Source organism: Hibiscus syriacus, unplaced genomic scaffold (genome assembly GCF_006381635.1).
Source record: "Hibiscus syriacus cultivar Baekdansim isolate YM2019G1 unplaced genomic scaffold, ASM638163v2 tig00110927_pilon, whole genome shotgun sequence".
Taxonomy (NCBI): domain Eukaryota; kingdom Viridiplantae; phylum Streptophyta; class Magnoliopsida; order Malvales; family Malvaceae; genus Hibiscus; species Hibiscus syriacus.
Window position 1 is genome coordinate 472,975 of NW_024062914.1, and position 22,372 is coordinate 495,346.

Here is a 22,372-nt window from a genome sequence, read left to right on the forward strand (position 1 = left end):
CAAATTACATTCGAAGTTTTCGTTTTAAGGGGGGTATCGATACACTGCCTAAGTATCGATACCCAAATTACACTAGAAATTTCTCCATTTCAAGGGGTATCAATACACTCTTGAAGGTATCAATACCCTCTGAATATCTTTCTGCATTTTACTCGTGATGTATCGGTACCTGTTGAATGGGTACCGATACACCCTAGCCCAAAATTACATTTTGAGCATGAAAATCACTTCATTCTAGCTCAATTGTGCCATATTTCAACCCCTTTCATATCCTTAACTTACATACACCTACTTAAACCAATTAATACTCATGCAATACCTCTTTAACTTCAAAATCCAAACCTCCACATAACATCCAAGAATCACACTCAAATATCAACATGTTCTAAATCTAATTTTAACACTTCATACATGTTAATTAGGTTGATGACAAGTCAAATTTAATCTCAAACTTCATTAGAGAACCTTCTTCCAAGATTTCACTTATTCCCTATTTTGTTTAATTCCTTCTATTCTCTTCATCTTATTGTTTTAAGACAATTTAAGTTTTTCTTAAGCTTAATTATCACCTAATAATCAAAACCAAACTTGAATTTCAACTAATTATCAACTAACAATGAAACTTACCTTTACTTTGGGGCCTTCACGTTTGAAGAAGAGAGAAGAAGAAGATATCCCTAGAAGCTTAAATTTTAGCTTCCTTGCCTTCCACGTGGGTTAATATAACCATAGCCCAAATTAAATTATTTTTCATTCCCAATAGATCATTTTGTCCTTCAATTTCTTCTTCTTTACAATTCATTCCTACACAACATTTTCCCATATAAGTCATTGAACTATTCAATTATTTTACTTTAGTCACCAAATTTTGAAATTTAACAATTTGGTCACTAACCCGATATTGAGAATTTTACAATTTGAATAATTCAGGTGCTTATATTGTAAATTTGGTATATGATTGAATTACAAAGAAGAAGGAATTGAAGGACAAAATAGTCATTTGATAAAGAAATAATTAAATTGGGAGTGGTTATATTAACACACGTTGAAGTGGAAGGAGGCAAATCAAGTTTCCAGAATTCTCTTATTCTCATTCCTTTTTCATACTTGAAAGACCAAGGCAAAGGTAAGATTCATTGTTAGTTGATTATTAGTTGAAATTTAAGTTTGGTTTTGATCATTAGGTGACACTTAAGCTTAAGGAAAGCTTAATTTGCCTTAAAACAATAAGATGAATGGAATAGGAAGAATTAAAAATGAAGGGTTCTTAAATGGAATCTTGATAGAGATGTAGTAATTAGATTTCAAGACTAAATTTGACTTGTCATCAGTGGAATTAAGGAGTATGAAGTGTTAGAATTGGAATTAGAACATGTTGAAAAGTTGGTGTAATTCTTGATTTACATATGGAGGATAGGATTTTGAGGTTAAAGATGTGATAAATGAGTATTAATGGGTTTAAGCATGTGTATGTGAGTTAAGGATATGTAAGGGTATGAAACATGAAGTTTTTAAGCTGAAATAAAGTAATTTTCGGGCTTAAAAAGGAAAATCTGGGCTAGGGGTATCGGTACCTATTCATCAGGTACCAATACTTCAAGAGTAAAATTTAGGAAGACATTCATGAGGTATCGATACCTAAAGAACAATATCGATACCAAGGGTACGATACCTTAAGGATGGTATCGATACCATCTTTGAACAAAAAATTACAGAATTCAATATGGGTATCGATACCTAGGCATGTTACCGATATCTTAGTTAAGGAATGTATCGATACCCTATAGGGGGTACCACTTTAAATAGAAAATGAAATTTTGCCTTTCCTTTAGTTCAATAAATGAAGGATTAGAGTATGTTATTTGGAATACTGATATGTATAAATGTATGATTATGTAGATATTGAACATAAACCCGTTCCAGAACAATCGAAGAATTTGTAACGGTTGAGAGAGATATAAAGTTCTAGAATCGATTCAAATCAAGCAAGGCTAAGGTGAGTGCATACCCTAGATAGAGTGTATGGAGATAAGACTTGTGATAAGTCTATTTCCCATAGTTGAATTAATGATTTCATATTCATGTACATGCATATATAGATATTATGGTTATAGTGATTACATGCATACTTCATTCATGCCTTAATATGATACTATATGTGATGAATAACATCATCAAAGGATAATTTCAAGTTATGTATGAAAATATAAAGTATCATATATGTGCATGTGATGTATTTATATGAGAAGGATAGAAGTGATTTAAAAATGTGACAGATACTCATAATTAAGCCCATGTTATACGATATGAGAGCTGTAGGTATAATTGGCATGCCAAGAGTGGAGGGATTATAAGTGGTCCTTCGGGACAAATTTTCAGTGCCCCTAGTGGGAATTTATTCGAGCTGTGGTGACATCATTTGTGAACAACCTCAGTGTACTCATGTACCTTCTGTTCTCAATAATATACTTGGTCATTCAAAGATAAATTAAACTGAAACTCTCATAAGAAGTTAATTGTCATTTGTGCATGTTATGATCATATATGTGATAGTTTAGTAAATATATGTAAATTGGAATGTTATGATAGAATAATAGTAGTTCATGTTCATGAATTTATTGTCACATGTCCTTTTATGCCTCACTAAGTCCGTGACTTAGCGTGTAAGTGGTTTACACGTAGGTACCAAGAAGCAGGAAGACCAGAGTTAAAATCTCGAAAGGAAGCATCTCCTTTAAAGCGATCAGATCAGAAGTGCTTTAAACAGTATGTTATTTTGTTGTAAGAATTATGTTGGCATGTAATTACGGTTTAAATCACAAATGCTCTGATCGATTTTTGTAATTATTTTGATAGTATTTATGTAAATTATTATATTGTTCTTTTAATAAAAGTTTTAAATTTTATGAGATTTTATCCAAGTAAACGTTTTGTAAAGTCAATGTGACACCTCAGATTCGTATCCGGGTCGGATTTTATACAAGATGGTTTGGGGTTTCGAAATCTTGGAAAACCCTTAATTGATCACGTGACCACGGCAGGAGCAGTCAGCATGAACAGAATCACGATAGCCGATATGGCTGATAGTGCTGGGAATATGCACTGGTCTCAATTTGAGCGTTTTCTTCCAATGCATATTCTGTTAAGAATAGCTGCCAAGAAGGGTCCCATGTTCCACCTTGATAACGATAGTGGGATGGAGTTAGCCTAAATGCGTATTGCCGTTTTACAGTAAGATCTGCGCATGACATTCGAATCGCTGCCCCAAATTCTTTTGTGAACACAATTTGATCGACAATAAGAAGGTATCGAGGACATCAAGATATTTTTATGGTTAATTTGCAGGTAGCTTTTGGTGACGAATTTTGAACGTACTCACCGCCATTTCACAATGGTTAATAGCTGTCCGTTGTGCTGGGTTCAGGAGGAAAACTTTTAATCATCTGTTGCGTAGATGCCCCTCGGCGGTATGTATTTGGTCTGCTGTAGTGAAGGAAAACAAATTGACGAAGTTTATTGAAATGAATCTTCATGAGTGGCTAGCCTTGAACCTTGGGAATGCTTCCGATTATGTTGGTCAGGTGGATCACCGGGATAATTTTTTGGTGCGATTGTGTGGAATATTTAGTTACATCACAATTAGGTTGCTTTTGATACATCCTGAGACGATAATCGATCAGTTCTGGAGCGTAGTATCTTTGGGAGTCGACTTTCAAGGCGATGATGGCAGGGAGGTTACAACAACCAATGCATTCTGCTCCAAATGCATTCTCAGAACCACCTTAGATATACAGCCATTGTTGCATGAAGGATTTGCTTGCTAATGCTGTTGGTTAAGTATATGTAGGCTGCTGTTTATTTTCATTAGTTATCGAAAAAATATATTATCATTTTTATCTCATTCTATCTGAATTTTATTTATATAAATCTAAGTTTGTGTATTACGTACAATTTTTATTACATATATATGTATATATATTAATCGTGTTAAACTGAAAACGTGTTTCTAATTATTGTTTACTAATTTATTACAAATATATATAATTTTCCAATTTATTACAAATATGAGATTTTATTTCGGTGGTTAAGGTGCACTTGGAGTAGTTGGTGGTCTTAGGTTTAACTCTTTGTAGTCGCAAATATATTTAATTTGTTTTTTCTTAAGATAGGAAGTCACGTATGATATCTTCAGATTGAAGGATTAATTTATTTTTGAATTAGATTAAAATTAGAATTAAATTAATAAAATATATATGTAATAAGGATCAAATATATATTAGAGAAAATCGCCTCAGTGACAAAAAATGCCTTATAATATACGATTTTAACCAACTTCTTTTGGATTTGCCAAAATGACCAACAAAATCGCAACGCGAAATAAAAATCGCAACGCGATCCCCAGAATCGCAAATCAGTTTCCAAAATCGCAACGCGATTCTTGAAAATCGCAATGCGATAGTACAAATTCGCATTGCGATTTTCCAGAATCGCAACGCGAATATGAAAATCGCAACGCGAACACATAAATCGCAACGCGTATCCGTAAATCGCAACGTGTATCCGTAAATCGCAACGCGTATCCGTAAATCGCAATGCGTATCCGTATATCGCAACGCGTATCCGTAAATCGCAACGACAATACGTAAAATCGCAACGCGTATCCGTAAATCGCAACGCGATTTTTAAAGCGCCATTATAATCGCTACGCGTATTTTATTTTCAAATTACAAAAACGAATATTAAGACAAAATCCCGTAATCGCAACTCATAACCTAAAACCTAAAATCACAACTCAATCTCATCTCCATCTCTCACTCTCTACGGCGAAATCCGTCCCCATCTCCGAAGATTTCCGTCCCCATCTCCGGCGAAATCCCTCACAACCATTCACGGTCAGAAATCCCTCACAATATTCAGAAATGGAAAATCAACCTCCGATGGTTAGTTTTTTTAATTATTTTTATTTTGAAATTTTTGCATTATTGTAGGTTTTTCATATTGAAACTGATGATAAGTTTACTGGTCATTTCAATAATAGATTAACCATTTCACTTAGATTTCATTTCGCGTTACGATTCTCTCGTTGCGATTTTCATTTCGCGTTGCTATTCTCTCGTTGCGATTTTCAAGTTAGTATTTGTCTTTGTCTTTGTTTTATCTTTTGGTTGAAGTAATGCAATCCATTCAAGTTTCAATTTGCAGAAGAGTCGCAACGAGATAAATGAAAATCGCAACGTGAAAATGACTATCTGCAACGAGAAAAATGAAAATCGCAACGAGAGAATCGCAACGCGAAATGAAAATCGCAACGAGAGAATCGCAACGCGAAACCAAAATCGCATTGCGATTTTCATTTCGCGTTGCGATTCTCTCGTTGCGATTTTCATTTCGCGTTGCGATTCTCTCGTTGCGATTTTCATTTCTCTCGTTGCGACAGTCATTCTCTCGTTGCGATTTTCATTTCAAGCAAAAGACAAAATAGTGTTGCAAATTTTAGTTTCAAGAATAAACTACTACTTTTTATGTTTATTGTTTTTGGTATATCTTCACAGTGTAGTTTTTGGTATATCTAACTTGGTATGTTTATTGTTTTTGTAGAAATTTTTTTCGGCTTCATTGACATTAAGGAATAAAGTTAGCCTAGCCACTACAATTGCTTCGAAGCTTTCACCTGCACAAAGACAATTGTTTGAGGAAACCTGCTTCGGGCCATGGCTGAGAGTACAGAATCCGGGTGGAGATGCTAATTTGACCCATTTGTGGCTTCAGACCATGACATCAAATCTACCCGACAGTATACAACGTGGTGAGGAAGAGATATGGTTTCATTTTCCACCAGCGTATACTTGTTTTGGGCGGAAGGAGTTCTGCTTAATCACTGGTCTACGATTCGGACACGATGATGTAGGCCGGTACACTCGTCATATCGCCCACCCATCATGGTTATCCCGGGTTTTTCCGGATGAGTCAATGGAGAAGCCGAACCTACACGTCGACGACCTGAAGAAATTGTTTAATAAGAAAGCTGGTTTCACTCGGATGGATGACGTCGATGTTGTCCGAGTATGCCTTCTACTACTTGTGTATGCCGACTTTTTAGGCAGAGAGGCCAGACAACCTATTCCTCGGGAGCTAATAATATTGGTAGAGGACCTGAATGCATGGAATCTGTTTCCGTGGGGTTCGTATATATGGAAAGCTACCTGGACTAAGTTGTCTACTGCCTTTGATGACCGCAAAAGTTTGCGTGGCGATGGGTCGAAATACACTTTGTCAGGCTTTGTTTGGGCCTTTAAGGTAAGAATTTCTATATAATGTTTCTAAAATTATAATTAATTATTTAACAATTACTAATTTTGTTATTATATTGTTTGTAGATTTGGATATTCGAGGCTTTCCCCAGCATGCGTACATATGCAATAAAAACGTCAAATGATATTCCCAGGGCTATTTCCTGGAAGAGGAAAAATCTGTTGGATTGGGAAGACTTAATACCATATGCGACAATAAATAATGTAAGTTAACACAAATACTTTCATATAATATATAAACAAGTTATTAATAGTAGACGTTTAACTTTGTTTGAGTTTTTATATTATTAGGAGGCCAACATTCCATTACAAAGACTGACACCCACGGAGGAAGAGCTTGCCACTGATTGGTGGCAAGCTAGTCAGAGTTTTTTGATGGCACGGATGATGAGTAGCATCCACTTCCTCCAATTCGAGAGCCATCACCTCACCCAGAGCCATCACCCGATCGACCCGACTATACACCTCTAGAACGAGAGCCATCACCTATCCCGTCACATCATCGAGCCTCTTCTCCACCATCACCTCATGATAGGCGACCGGTAAAGAGGCCACGACATTTATCTCCTTGTTCTCCACCTCCACGGGATGAGTTACGTGATGAGGTCAATGCCTTGCATGAGGAGATCAGTACTCTACGCGATAACGATGGTGCATGGCGTGTGGAGGTGTCAACTTTACGTGGTGAGGTTGCCGCTCTACGTGAGATGATAGTATCGTTGCAGAATGAGGTTCATACTCTACGCAACGAGGTAAGTTTAAGATTTTCCATATTTAACTTAATGATAAATTTACTCGTAATTTCACTTAGATTAGCCATTTCACTTAGATTGCTTAGTAAATTTATTCGGTTGCTGCCAATTCTGCTAAACTGTGTATTCTTTAACACTGTGAAATAGTATTTGTCTTTGTTTTGTCTTTTGGTTGAAAGTAAATTTGTTCGGTTGCTGCCAATTCTGCTAAACTGTGTATTCTTTAACACTGTGAAATAGTATTTGTCTTTGTTTTGTCTTTTGGTTGAAAGTAAATTTGTTCGGTTGCTGCCAATTCTGCTAAACTGTGTATTCTTTAACACTGTGAAATAGTATTTGTCTTTGTTTTGTCTTTTGGTTGAAAGTAAATTTGTTCGGTTGCTGCCAATTCTGCTAAACTAATACCCTGAAGTCAGTATTTGTCTTTGTTTTGTCTATTGGTTGAAGTAATGCAATCCATTCAAGTTTCAATTTGCAGAAGAAGAAATAGTTTACTTTCGCAACACGAAACTTAAAATCGCAACGAGAGAATCGCAACGCGAAATGAAAATCGCAACGACAGAATCGCAACGCGAAACCAAAATCGCAACGACAAAATCGCAACGCGAAACCAAAATCGCATTGCGATTTTCATTTCGCGTTGCGATTCTCTCGTTGCGATTTTCATTTCGCATTGCGATTCTGTCGTTGCGATTTTCATTTCGCGTTGCGATTTTGGTTTCGCGTTGCGATTTTGGTTTCTCGTTGCGATTCTCATTTCGCGTTGCGATTTTAAGTTTCGTGTTGCGAAAGTAAACTATTTCTTCTTCTGCAAATTGAAACTTGAATGGATTGCATTACTTCAACCAATAGACAAAACAAAGACAAATACTAACTTCAGGGTATTAGTTTGAAACATATTTTTCTTTGTTATCTGATGCATTTTGTGAACTATGATAGAATAATGACTTGGGTGAATACAATGCAAGTTTGAAACATATTTGTCTTTGTTTTCACTGTTTAAATATCATGTCTGTTTATTTACTGATTTTTGTATTTAATTATTTAGCGGCCCGATAGAGTGGATGCTTTACGTTGGGTTATGCTTGCACGACGGAGTTCACGCATCAGACAGCGTGCACGTGCTATTAAGTCTCCGTACACCCCAATAGTGCGAAGACACCGCAAGAAGAAGCCCGACTCGCCTGTCATCCCTCAAGAGTCCACTCCTATCGTTGAAGAGGCCCCCCTATCATTCCTCGAGAGTCCCCTCCCACCGTTCAAGAGGCCACTGTCATCATTGAAGAGGTCCCTCCCACCATTCAAGAGCCCGATTCACATGGCGTCATATGTAGGCTTCTTGAGAAACCCTCTGACGTGCCGGACATGATGGATTCAAGTTGGCTCTCGTATGAGTTACCGGCCAGTACCATACCGGTATCTGAAGAGGAGAGGAAACAACTACCGGACACAATTCTGGATAACACCCTTTGGGCTAAGACCGCAGTTGATTTTATCTACATGAGCGGAGCCAGGGGTGTTTCACTGACATATGCAAGCTCACCGATGATATCTATTTGTTGCTTGATCGGTCTTGGTGGGGCGTATTATTAGGGGTCGAAGACAATGGCTATTTCGATGGGGGGTAAGTCTTATATTTTTCTTATATTTCAATTTGATTAATTTTTTTTTTAAATTTATGTAAGTCACTAATATATGTCTTTTTTTGTAAAACAGCATATCGATGCGTGGGTGACACGTCTTCTAATAATAAGAAAACTTAAGAAAAATAAAAATATACGATATACAATTATGCCGACGTCTTTTAACGCCGTTCACTTGAAGAATGCACGAGATGAATCATTTGATTTGGGCAATGGACAAGCTAAACTTTATCCTGCATGGTGGGAGGTCGATAAGGTTAGTATTTATTTTAGATTGAGTTTAAAGGTTTTATGAAATAAGTGCGCAAATGAATGAATTATTACTTATGATTACAGGTGTTTATCCCTGTTTTGGAACGTAAACATTGGATTCTCGTCGAGCTTCAGCTCCCATCCCTTAAGACAATAGTGTATGACAGCATGATAAATTACATATCATTGGCTGATTTAAGAGATATTATTAAGGGATGGAGCTCTCATTTGGCTAAATTCTTGGATGCGATCAATTATTGGACTCGTTCTGGAAACAAGAAGCCAAAGAAGCTAAATATTACAGTTATTAGAGACGAGACCGCGCCACAACAAACGGGAGGAGCCAGAGGAGATTGTGGTCCTCTCGTATGCTTGGCGTTGGAGCGTTTGACGACGGGAAGCACCAAGTATCTACCTCCCACCGATAGAGATAGAGCTGCAGTAGGCTTGTGGTTTCGGCATTATATGGCTAAATCGATATATACGAGACGCTGCCTACCTGCATCCGCGTTATAAAAATGTCCATAAACAATTGGTAAGTTTATAGACTTTTGGTTTGAAAATGTTTGGTTAAGTACCTAGAATAGAATAATTTGTTGTTTGTAGGTTTTAGATGTGTAGAAAGTGTTGTTTGAGCAAATGTTTGGTTTCTGCAGGTTAATCTCAGAAGTGAACTGCGTGAAAATGATGTATGGCTGCAAAAGTTGATTCAATAGTTTAATTGATTGTTTTTTGATTGTTTAATTGATTTGTAAAAGTTGATTCAATAGTAGATGATTGGAAATAAGAATTATTGCTTATTTTTTGATTGTTTAATTGATTTGTAAAAGATGATTTGTAAAAGTTGATTTGTGTAATTGATGCGAACATAATTCTTATTTGTGCTTGTTTAATTGATTGAAATGTAATGGTTGATTTTGTTGATTTCAATCTGCATTATGTTGAAATGAAAATCGCAATGCGAAATGAAAATCGCAACGAGAGAATCGCAATGCGAAATGAAAATCGCAATGCGGAAATGAAAATCGCAACTAGATAATCGCAATTCGATTTTCATTTCGCATTGCGATTTTCATTTCCGCATTGCGATTCTCTCGTTGCGATTTTCATTTCGCATTGCGATTTTCATTTCGCATTGCGATTCTCTCGTTGCGATTTTCATTTTGCATTGCGATTTTCATTTCCGCATTGCGATTCTCTCGTTGCGATTTTCATTTCGCATTGCGATTTTCATTTCGCATTGCGATTTTCATTTCCGCATTGCGATTTTCTTGTTGGGATTTTCATTTCGCATTGCGATTCTCTCGTTGCGATTGTAATTTCCGTGTTGCGATAGTCAAATGCATGCCTAATAAGTGATAACAACTGAATAACAAGAGTTGGTTAAGTCAAAATGGTTGGTCTGACCTATTAATTCAACTGAAAATGTTAAAAGTTCACACATAAAATCCACATAATACAACGTTTGCATTTAAAAATCACCTAAGTTAACAGTCCCAAAAGGTGAAGCCAATTGTGATTGGGATTTTAAAGATGATTGCCTTTTGCTTGACACCATATGAGCTTTGGATTTTGATGAGGATCCATATTTTAGTAGAGGAAAAGATGATTTTGATGGCACTGGTGATCCACATGTCAACCTTGTATGACCACTTTCCTTGCACCGACTACATGTCGATCTCTTCTTCTCTTCACCCTTAGACGGTATACGATCGTGACTTTTTGGTCGGCCAGGTAGCCTTCTGTCCATGGCTGGTGGCAAAACTGTTTGTAAGTCATCTGGTATGTCCCACTCAGAAGGATGTGGAATAGGGTAGACAATCTCGGCATAAGTCTGTCGATAAACTTCTGTAGTGTAGCAATCCATAGCGTATGCGCTTGAATCATCTTGGTTTAAATGAAGAGCAACTTTTATAACATGGCCACACGGATAACCAGATGTTTGCCATTTCATACAACTACACGTCTTTGCATTTAGATCGACTAGCCCATTTAAGTTATTATCCAGTACTTGAAACAAAGTGTTTGAACATGGTTCAACTCTCCATGACGTTGACTTCACAACACGTTTCGTTATCCTTTTTTCAGTCCATGGTGTAACACGATGTTCCAATGTTCCTGTAAATTTAAATAAACAATACTTAGTAAAATATATAAATATGATAAGTTACGAATTCAAAGAAATAATACCTGCATGGTTTCTTTTCTTGTAGTACCACTGTTGAATAGAGGCTCGAAAAAACTCCATTAACATAGTAATGGGTAATTTCCGGGAATGACGACTTAGAGCGTTGATTGATTCTGCACTATTAGACGTCATGAAACCATATCTTGCTCCAAGTTGATGTACTCTTGACCATCTTTCAAACCCGACATCTTCTAGTGTTTGAGCACACTGAGGCAAAACACGTCTTAAACAATTTATATGCTTATTGAAATCCACTTCCCGATAAGCTTTTACAGCCTTCCAGTATGTCCATTTGTGTTTTTTTATACCAGCAGACCTTGATTTTAGATTTCTATACAAATGAACACCACAAAGTCCATGAAAAGCATCTGGGAAACACCTTCTAACAGCGTTGTCAATTGAGTTTTCCCTATCGGATATGATTGTCAGATTGCTAATAGGACCTATGCAATCCCTAAGATGCCCCATAAACCATGTCCATGAATCAGAGGTTTCAGATTTGCCAACCCCGTAAGCTATTGGCAATATCCCATTGTTAGCATCCATGGCTACTGCTAATAAGTTTACTCCAAGGTATCGACCTTTCAAATGTGCTCCGTCAACTATAATAACTGGGTGCATGCAAGTAATAAACGAACGAATCTACAAAATAATATACACAAGAAATATAATCATTTAAATGTGAAATGCATGTAACTAACAAAAATGAGTCAACAAAATTATATTGATTTACTAACCGTAGCACCAATGGCGATAAACAGCAACTCAAAGTGTCCATCTCTATCTGTTTTGATATGAGTTACCGACCCAGGATTTTTCAGCTTTAAATTGTGACAATAAGCTGGCAGTTGGGCAAACGATGCTTCTGGCGACCCCCTCAACAATTCCAAGGCATAACATTTGGCTCTCCAAGCTTGAGAATATGATATACTAATCTTGAACCGAGCATTCATGTCAGTCATAATTTCATGTCCCCGATATACCCTGCCATTCAAAAACATTAACTCAGCCAGAAAACCACCCAACACCTTTTTGTTTGCCTGTCTATGGTGAGGAAAAACTTGGGTTCTTGAACATGTATGTTTATCAATAAAAGTCCTAACTTGAAACATTTCGCAATCTTTTATTCTCTTTGCAATCATACGCCACGTACAGTTTTTGTCAATCATACACCTTGTTTCGAAACGATCTTTGCTTGATTTGTTAACTTTTAGTTGATAGCCATCTTCCACACATTTCGTATACAAAGCTATCTTCAAGTCTTCCTTTGTATCAAAACAATCATCTTTCTTGATACGAATAACTTTTGTGTAACAATCAACTGCTTTCTTTACCAACTCTTCTTCCGGTATCTGAAGTAATTCTGGCATATTCCAGTTATACGCCCGTGGCATTTTCTTTTCTTCGGGGACTTTTTCTTCTTCAGGATTATATGAATTACAGAATGGATGTTCAACATGTTCATTCACAGTCGTAACTTCCTCCTCATTATCATCAACAATACATTCTTCGACAACGGCTGTTTCATCATCAAAATTCGGGTATTGACCAATATCAAAATCATTACACGCAGGTCTGTTTCTTCTTCTGAAACATCATCAAAATCCGTGTATTGACCAATATCAAAGTCCGGATATTGACCAAGACCAAATTTCGAATACTGACTAGTACTCACAATTTTTTCTGTTGGCTCATCATCGTCTAACTGGTCAATACGAAAACCGGAATTTGGTGCTGAAAGTTGATTGGGATTTGGATTAGAGAAAGGTTGTGGGTTTTGAGAAAAACTTAGTTGATTACTACCCGCTATTGACCCAACAATACTACTTCTAGGTTCAACAACATACAATGTAACATCATCTTGTGAAACACTAATGTAAGCAATGAATCGTTCAACATCTTCATTGCCGGTTAACAAATAAACTTTACCATTTCTCTGATAAGATAGCCTAAATCCACTTAGGGGCTCTAAATTCAATTTATTTGAAACACGTAGCATTAGAGTTTCATAAGTTAACTTTTGTAAAGACAATTTTAGTTGAAGATTCATGGGTAAAGACATATATTGTAAAACACCATGAACATTATCCCATGACCCTCCAAAACAAAAATCTATCCAAACATGATCAACATTAGATGATTTCATGGTTGTAAATTAATTTACTAAACAGACGAGCTGCGAAACTAAAACTGTTGCCGGATTGGGAAGGATGTCGTTGGATATAGGAACGGATGTCGCCGGAGAGAGTGATAGATGGAGATGGAATGAGTTGCGATTTAGGGATTTAGTTTATGATTTGCTTCTGTTGCGTAGTTATATACCCAAAATTTCAGTGTTGTGATTTACAGATTCTCGTTGCGATTTACGGATTATCGTTGCGATTTACAGATTCTCGTTGCGATTTACGGATTATCGTTGCGATTTACGGATACGCGTTGCGATATACGGATACGCATTGCGATTTACGGATACGCGTTGCGATTTACGGATACACGTTGCGATTTACGGATACGCGTTGCGATTTATGTGTTCGCGTTGCGATTTTCATATTCGCGTTGCGATTCTGGAAAATCGCAATGTGAATTTGTACTATCGCATTGCGATTTTCAAGAATCGCGTTGCGATTTTGGAAACTGATTTGCGATTATGGGGATCGCGTTGCGATTTTTATTTCGCGTTGCGATTTTGTTGGTCATTTTGGCAAATCCAAAAAAAGTTGGTTAAAATCGTATATTATAAGGCATTTTTGTCACTGAGGCGATTTTATCTATATATTATGTCAATTTTGTTAACTGACATATTGAAGACACGTAATTTTGTCCACCTAAGTTAATATTATTGCATAATATTTATAAATCATAATTTACATTTACATTTTATTTTTTTACAGGGCCTAACAGTGGACCAAACCCAAGTCCCACGTGACCCAGTGAAGCATCCCAGATCACTTTGGGTTTCCAGAAACCCTAGTACACGCCTCACCCTAGTGCCGTAATGCTGGATCTAGGTTCCCTCATGCAGCACGCTCCCTCATCGCAACAGTCTCCACCAAACACGCAACTCGCCGGTCGTTTCGCTCACCACCAACGAACGTTGACACGTGAAACACAAAGCAACGCTGTGTGTTAGTCAACAACAATAATCCAAGTTTCACTCGGAATCAAAGAGGCTAAACTTAGGGCACATTTTGTACTATAAATAACACACTGGAAATCACGAGAGGAGATATAAGAGAAAAATTAGAAACATTTCAGGGGTCTCGAACAGAGTGAAAATAACCAGAGAGGATTCGGAAAAATCAGTGGGGAGGAACAAGAGAAAAACCACACACAAAAATCGGGAAAGATACGAAAAGGAAAAAGAAAAAAATAAAAAACGAAGCTTTGAAAGAATTCCTACCTTTCTCCTTCATATGGGTTTGCTACGACCCCCACCATGAGAAAATTGCATCTTATATGGGTGACCGCACGAACGCACATAGAAATATACAAATACCCAGCTTGGAGTGATGTGGTTGAAATCGAGACATGGTGCCAAAGTGGGGGAAACATCAGAACCAGAAGGGACTGGATCCTAAAGGATGCTTTAACTGGTGAAATTATTGGAAGAGCTACAAGCAAGTGGGAACCATGACACAAAATGGCAATGTTTTAAGAAGGGATTACTGCGCATGGTATTTGTAAAAGGGGATCTTCGTGCATATAGCCCTTGCAATTTAGAAAATCCAACCAATCAAAGGTAAGCAATTCAAATCAAATTTTTAAATTTTAATTTAAATTCTTAATTTTCGCAATTAAAGACAACCGACAAATTAACTGGTACTGAAAGGGCAGTTAAAGGGTGATAATCCTTCCTTGACCGTAACCGACTCTCGAACTCGATACATTTCTGGTAAAATGCAGATTAGGTAAGATGGTGTCTGATTTACCTAAATATTGTTTTAAAATGATCGGTGGCGACTCTAACCCAATTCATTCAAGTCGAAGCCCAATTTCAGGCCCAACCGAAAGACGGTTCCGACAGCTTGGCGACTCTGCTGGGGAAAGGTAAGTGAGTCAGGCTGAAATTAATTTTCGGTTGTCTTTTTATGCGAAAATGGTAAATTTTAATTTATTTATTCAATTTCAATTATTTATCTTTGATTAGTTTTCAAATAAATAGTTGTACTAACGTTTTTAATGATTTCAGATTGTTCAAAATTCGTCATCTCAAGCTCTATACCCGAGCTCCAAACCCTTTTAAGTGGGGGTGAAAGTGACGCCTTCGTGGGAATTTATTCTCCGTATGGGCCTAGTAAGTAACCTTCGGGATTCATATACCTTATGTTTTCGTGTGAATTTATTCTCTGTATGGGCATAAGGGAATGTATCCTCTCGAGTTTAACTTAGTCCACATAAGCTTGTAATGGGCTTAAGACTAAGGGTCTGGCAAGCCCAATGGGGCACCAGCAAGGAGAACTCGAGTACCCTTTTTAGAACCTAAATCGAGAGACTATGGAGAATTAGAGCCTACCCCAAAACCTCATTTTAAACCCTAGGCTACTTTGATATTATTTCATGTCTTATTTTTTGTTCAAAGCATGTGAACTAGAATTTATGCGGTTAGGACTGGTTCAAAATTAACACGTGGGATAGAGATCATGTTCGGGTAGGAATAATAAGTATGTGGGGTAGATATCATGTGGGGTAGAACTTTTATTTTCATGATTGTTTTGATTATTACATTTACGTTACTAACTTTTTTCATTTTCTCTCTCTTTTATTTTATTTACATCATCTGCATCATTCAAAAAAGGTGTTGATCCATCTAAAACATGTTCGCTAAACCTAAATAATTTGCATTAATGGACAAAGGGGTTGTAATACAAGAGGTGAAAAACGCAGTGGTCCGGCTATGGTCAAAAAAGACTCAAAAAGAAAATGATGACAATCTGCAAGACAACTATGTGTCACATTCGATCAAGAAGACATGGTGCCCACAATCAAATAGATACAAAGTCAACTTTTCAAAAATGGGTTGACAAAGGTGGAAGGGGCAAGACGAGAAAAAGGTTACTGACCTCGAGAGTCCTTTCAAAGATAACAAGAACAAGATGACAAAACAATAGCTGAATTGGAAGTCATTGTCGACAAATTCAATGAACTTCGGATAATCCCTTTGATGGAGGATTTCAATGGCGTTTCCGTTATAGAACAGGTTCAACAAAGGATGAAAGCCAGAGATGCAGCCATTTGATACTTCTGGGAACAAGTACAAAAAACAGCTCATTACTTGCACGATTTAGCCAGAGAAGCCGAAGCGATTCGGTAGGGTATTTGACCGGTGACAGACGAAGCCAGAAGACTAGTCAACTTATTTCAGGGTCTAGAGGATTTAGTCCGGATGTACCTTTAAATATGTTTATTGTCTCTTAAAAGATAAAACACTTTTGTCCCAATAAAGATTATTTATAATAACAGACATATTTTCGGATCAATGCCTCAAACATTTCATGCACTTTTTCATTTTGCATCTACATTTCATTTTTAAGTATTTTCATAAACATTGAAATTTCTTCATGGAGGATTCGATGAAGTGGTTTTAACCACATGACACCACAAGAAAGATTGTAACATCAAAAGAAAAAATTGAAATCAGTACAGTGGGAGCTCGATCAGCTTATTATATGACTAAGACTGTCAGGATGATCTGAGAAAAGAGTCCACATATCCTAAGGGCTACGATGTTGAAGCTGTTTGCAGTTGCCACATAGGATGCTCCAAACACTCCCCAAATAACTATAAGTCACCAAAGCGCAAAACTTGATGGATTCAGGGGCATGAACAGCCGAAGAAGAGGGCATTGCATATACCATTTGCACTTAGAGCATTGTTTTGTTTGAACACGTCTTTGATCTTTCATGTTTTCTTAATCTTTTAAACGATTGAATGTATGCTACTTTCTAAGGTGGAATAATTGAACAAATTTTAATCTTTAGTTCGTCGAATATTAAATGAATTAAGGATTCTTTTAATTCTTAAAGAATTATAGATTTTTGACATATGGCAAGATTAGACCTTTCTTATCTTGTCTTAAACCCCAAAATAAAAATACCTTGATTCTTTACCCAAAATAAGTCATGGTCATTACCAAAAGACCATATTTTGACATTACCACTCTTTGAAACTTTTGAACCTTTCTTTGAGTCAATAAAGTCACACCATTGTCTTTTTAGACTCAAAATTGACTTTTTTATACCACTAAAACCCAAGGCATTGAGTTGTTCATTTAAACATGAGAATTCTTCTAAGACACAACATGGGGCATCTCGCAGGGAGCCTGAACATTGAGACATGTTGGGAGCAAGAAGAATAAAGAAGAATTCATTCGAAATAATTCTATCATGCATTAATTACACTATTTTCATGTGAATAAAATTAATTCTGAAAATCTATCCCCCTGGGATACCTCTTCTGTGAAGACTTCCATGTATGAAATGATGAAAGGCTTTCTTTCTTTATCCCTTCACAACAGCAGAAAATATATATATCTCTTGTGTCCCCTTTTGAGCCTATGATATTTTTCTTCTGATTCAACCCTAACCAAAGATCTCGCAGTAGCGTGGAAGATAACTCCGAAGGTGGCTCTAAGAAAACAGTAGCAGCAATGGGGGCTCCTCGACTCAAAGTAGCCAGCCTATCCGCAACCATATTTTGCTCCCTACATATATGTGATACCTTTATGATCCACTCAAGTTCGAGCAGCTCATGGATTTTAGTAACCAAAGCACTCCCCACAAGCGCAGCCGAAGAAAAAGTGTAGATCTTCATAACCTCTAGATTATCGGTTTCCAATTCAATTTTTTGAAACCCTAGCCTCCAAGCATGCAACAAGAGATCATGAACACCCCACAACTCAGCGGTAAGAATCGAACACCTTCCTAGGCTACGCGTGAAACCAAAAATCCATTCTCCCTCAGAGTTACGCAGATCACCTCCTGCAGCCGCCATATTATCACACGTTCTTACAGCCCCATCCGAATTTCCTTTAATCCAACCTGTGGGAGGCCGAATCCAAGACAAAATACTTCTAGATATCGATGGACTAGAATTAGTGGTGCTAACCTTAGCAATCACAATATCATCAACAAAGCGATCGAAACGATAAATGAACTCCTCTCTTTCCACATAATTTGGATCAAAGAGAATACTACATCTTCTTTTCCAAAGGTGCCAACAGTAAATAGAGAAGCAAATATCCCAATTATCATTCATTCGTGCATACACTTCAGTAGCCCTTAAGTTACGTTCAATCCAAATCTTGTAAGGAAGAGCCAAGAACTCATTAAGCTTCTCAGGCTTGATAACCCTTACCCACAGATTCATAGCCATACTGTAATGACGCAAAATATGGTCAGCATCCTCCCTAACAGCCCCACAAATCTTACAATCCACTAGGCTAGAAAGGTGCCGACGAGATCGTTCAGCATTGGTAAGAATTCGATCATGGAATAATAGCCAAAGAAAAGTACGAATTCTTTGTGGAACTTCTAGCTTCCAAATCAAACTCCATAGAGGATGTTCCTTACTATTGTCAAGGCATGTGATTTCAGTATAGGCTGACCTTGTAGTGAAATTTCTATGGGGCTCCCATCTCCACCCGGGTGTATCAGTACCCAAGTAATCTTGGGGTGGTTGGACATCAGTAATTCTTTGAAGTACATGTTCAGGGAGTAATGGCGAAAGCTTGCCCCAATTCCACGAACCTGAAGGGAGAACCATATCGCTAACCGAGGTGGGTCTTGGTGTGCCTGCTCCTGTATAGAAGAATACAAGATGATTTTCAGTAACAAGCCAATGATCATACCAAAAATCTGTATCTCGCCCATCCCGTATGTTCCAAGCGATATTATCGTACAACTCACTCCAAATGTATCGTAATCCTTTCCACAAGCGGGAGCCATTAGTGTGATTTAATGAAACAGGAACAAGACTGTCCCATTTATATTTTCCACGAAGAGTGCGAACCCAAAGTTTCTCCGGATTGGTTATCAATTGGAAACCCATCTTCATCAAGAATGCCTTTTTTTGATTATATAGATTCCGAATACCCACACCTCCAAATTTTATTGGCTGCTGCATAGATTCCCATTTAACCAGGGGAATACCAGTACCACCATTATTCGAGCCCCATACAAATCTTCGAATAATCTTTTCTATTTCAATACACAAACTTTTCGGTATCCAAGTTGATTGCATCACATAGACCGGGATAGCCTGAAGTGTAGCCTTAGCAAGTGTTATACGACCTGCTAAAGTAAGACATTTCACCACCCAACCCGACAGTCGTTGATTCAATCTATCAATGAGATAAGAGTATGTGGCTTTAGTGACTCTATTATGGAGTAACGGGACACCTAGATATTTGCCAAGATCTAAACCTCCTCAAAACCGAAACTTTGAGAAATAGCCTGACGAGTGCTTACTGGACAGTTACTTGAAAAGAAAATCTGAGTTTTAGCTGAGCTAATGTGGTGTCCTGATTCATCACAAAACCTGTCCAAAACACCCTTGATTATCGAAACGTGATCCAATGATGCTTTAGCAAACAACACTAAATCATCTGCGAAGAAGAGATGGGATAACCCAGGCCCCTCCTTTGAGAGATAAATCTACTTCCAGTCATCCGAACCTACTTTCTTCTTTATAGCTTGAGACAGTCTCTCCATACATAAGACAAATAAATAAGGCGATAGTGGATCCCCTGTCGAATACCCCTCGTAGGCTTAAAGGGATCCGTAATATCCCCATTCCATAGAATCTGTGTCGACACAGATCTAACACAACACATGATACGAGAAATGAGTACTTCCAGTAGGCTAATTGCATGAAGAGTGTTCTCGATATAATTCCATTCCAGGCAATCATAAGCCTTCTCCAAATCCACCTTGATTGCGATCCATCCTATTATACCCTTCTTCTTTGTCATCGAATGAATAACCTCCTGGGCAAGAATAATGTTATCTGTAATCTGGCGGCCTGGAATAAAACTAGCTTGACTTTCGTCCACCCATTTAGGAATAAACGGTTTCAAACGACATACAATCAGTTTAGTAATGGTCTTATAGAGAACATTACACAGACTAATAGGCCTAAACTGAGTAATTGAGACTTGATTATTAACCTTCGGGATCAACACCAACAGATTCTGATTTACCCAATCAGCTATATATCCATCTTTGAAAAATCGATCGATAAATCGGAAAACTGACCCACCAATTGTGTTCCAATTCTTCTGAAAAAACGTTGCATGGATTCCATCCGCGCCCGGGGCTTTCAAGGGAGCCATACTAAGGATAACACTTCTAACCTCTTCCAATGAAATATCACGAACCAATGGCCGAAGAACATCATCCCCATACGAAAGAAATTGCCCCTCCCAATATCAATAATAGGCATCCTTCGCTCGCTCGTAAATAGTTTCTGGAAAAAATTAATTGCATGATCTTTGAGAAACACATAGTCACTACACCAAGAACCATCAGGCAACTTCAATATACTAATTGTGTTGTGCTTCCGACGGTTAATAGTCGATGCGTGAAAGAAAGAGGTATTCCTATCCCCATTCGCGATCCAAGTGGTTCTAGCTTTTTTGGTTCCACAAGCTTTCTTCTTGAGCGAGAACTACGTTCAACTCCTTTTTAAGCCTTGTCTCTAGATCTAGTAGAGCATGATCATTGGAATTATCCACTGCTTTTTCAACTTCATGGATTCGAGCAAGCAACAAATTCTTACGCCTCCCAATATGCCCAAACACCTCTTTATTCCACTTGGTACTTTGAGCTTGGAATTCAAGTATATTTTCGTATAAGTCTCTATCATTTTTCCAAGAATTCATCAGTAAGTTTTGGAAATCTGGGTGATCACTCCAAGCATCAATGTATCGGAAATATCGATTATGGGAAGCCTCCTGCTGCTCCCCAAACTTAAGGAGAATGGGTCGATGATCCGAACCCAATTTTTGGAGGTGAAAGACTTCAGAATTTTCAAAGTAATCATACCACTCAGCATTGCAAATACACCTATCCAACCTTTTAGAAAGGGTTCCACGTTTCCAAGTGAACTTTGGACTTGAAAACCCCATATCAATCAACCCTATATCGAACATAAATTCACCAAATTTTACGCAAACTCCATGGCGCCGTTGAGAACCACCTTGTCGTTCACCATAATTACTAATAACATTAAAATCCCTACCAAGCAACCACGGCAACCCCAAACCTGGATCCAATTCTTTTAAATGCCTCCACAACTTGTTTCTAATCCCAATCGCAGGACTAGCATAAACAAACGTAATAAAGCATTATTTTTCTACATCCGTCATTGAACACGCTGCATGAATATATTGTCGTGAAACAACCAGGATAGTAATATGAAAAGAATTCTTCCAAAGTATCCAAATGCCACCAGAAAACCCTGAAGCTTCAACACGATAGGAGAACTCAAAACCCGAGTTCTTTATAAACTGATCAGCATCAATACCACTAATTCTTGGTTCCAAAATAGCAACAACATCCGGTTATTTAGACTTCATCAATAACTTAAAATATCTATTGAAATCAGGGTCCCGAGCTCCCTGAACATTCCAAAAAATAACCTTAACCATAAGAAAAGGGGAAAGAAGATGACATGAAGGATTAGACCTGCATATCTGCTTTCTCTGACTATTCGAACATAGTGTTCGCACGCCATTGGACCATATCACCGTATATGATTGACTACTTGATTCTAATCAAACCACGGTTCCACCAACAAGGAATAGTGCACAACCCAAGTAGATTTCCTAGAATCCCATTCATGTCTAGAAGTTAGAATATGTATATCAAATGGGTAGGTATCCTTCAAAATATACAAGCATATAACCCTTAGTTAGAATTGTTATCGATGTATCAGTGAGATTGAGTTTCCCTTTATATTACAATTATTTGATTGCTATGCAATACCAGGTGTTAATATTATATATATATGTTTAATGTATGAATTGAATGTTAATTGATGTTAACCACAATTAAAAAATAAAATATTAAGCTAGAAATCAAACCATGAATGATGATTGTATCGTGTGGATCATAAACTGTAGGTGACTAACATGTTACCTTATTGATGACATTGCATGCTTAGACTTATTCCTTTATGTTTATATTATCTAGTATCTTATATTTATTAATTGCATGTCTAGCATGCTTA

General features: G+C 37.4%; 1 protein-coding gene across 1 annotated transcript; it reads right to left on the reverse strand.

The window, feature by feature from the left end:
• Positions 1-20,768: 20,768 nt before the first annotated feature.
• On the reverse strand, positions 20,769-21,984 carry LOC120146491. The gene is made up of 2 exons (XM_039160028.1): positions 21,908-21,984; positions 20,769-21,462 (listed from the first exon to the last, which is right to left on the reverse strand). The coding sequence occupies exons 1-2, from the start codon at positions 21,982-21,984 to the stop codon at positions 20,769-20,771; spliced, it is 771 nt and encodes a 256-aa protein (XP_039015959.1).
• Positions 21,985-22,372: the final 388 nt, after the last annotated feature.

Excerpts from the sequence above, each read along its gene's own strand:
- LOC120146491 (XM_039160028.1), bottom strand. The coding sequence starts at position 21,984 with ATGAATGGGATTCTAGGAAATCTACTTGGGTTGTGCACTATTCCTTGT. Across the intron at positions 21,463-21,907 it reads CGTGGTTTGATTAGAATCAA|TCCTGCGATTGGGATTAGAA; the intron begins GTAGTCAATCAT and ends TGTTTATGCTAG.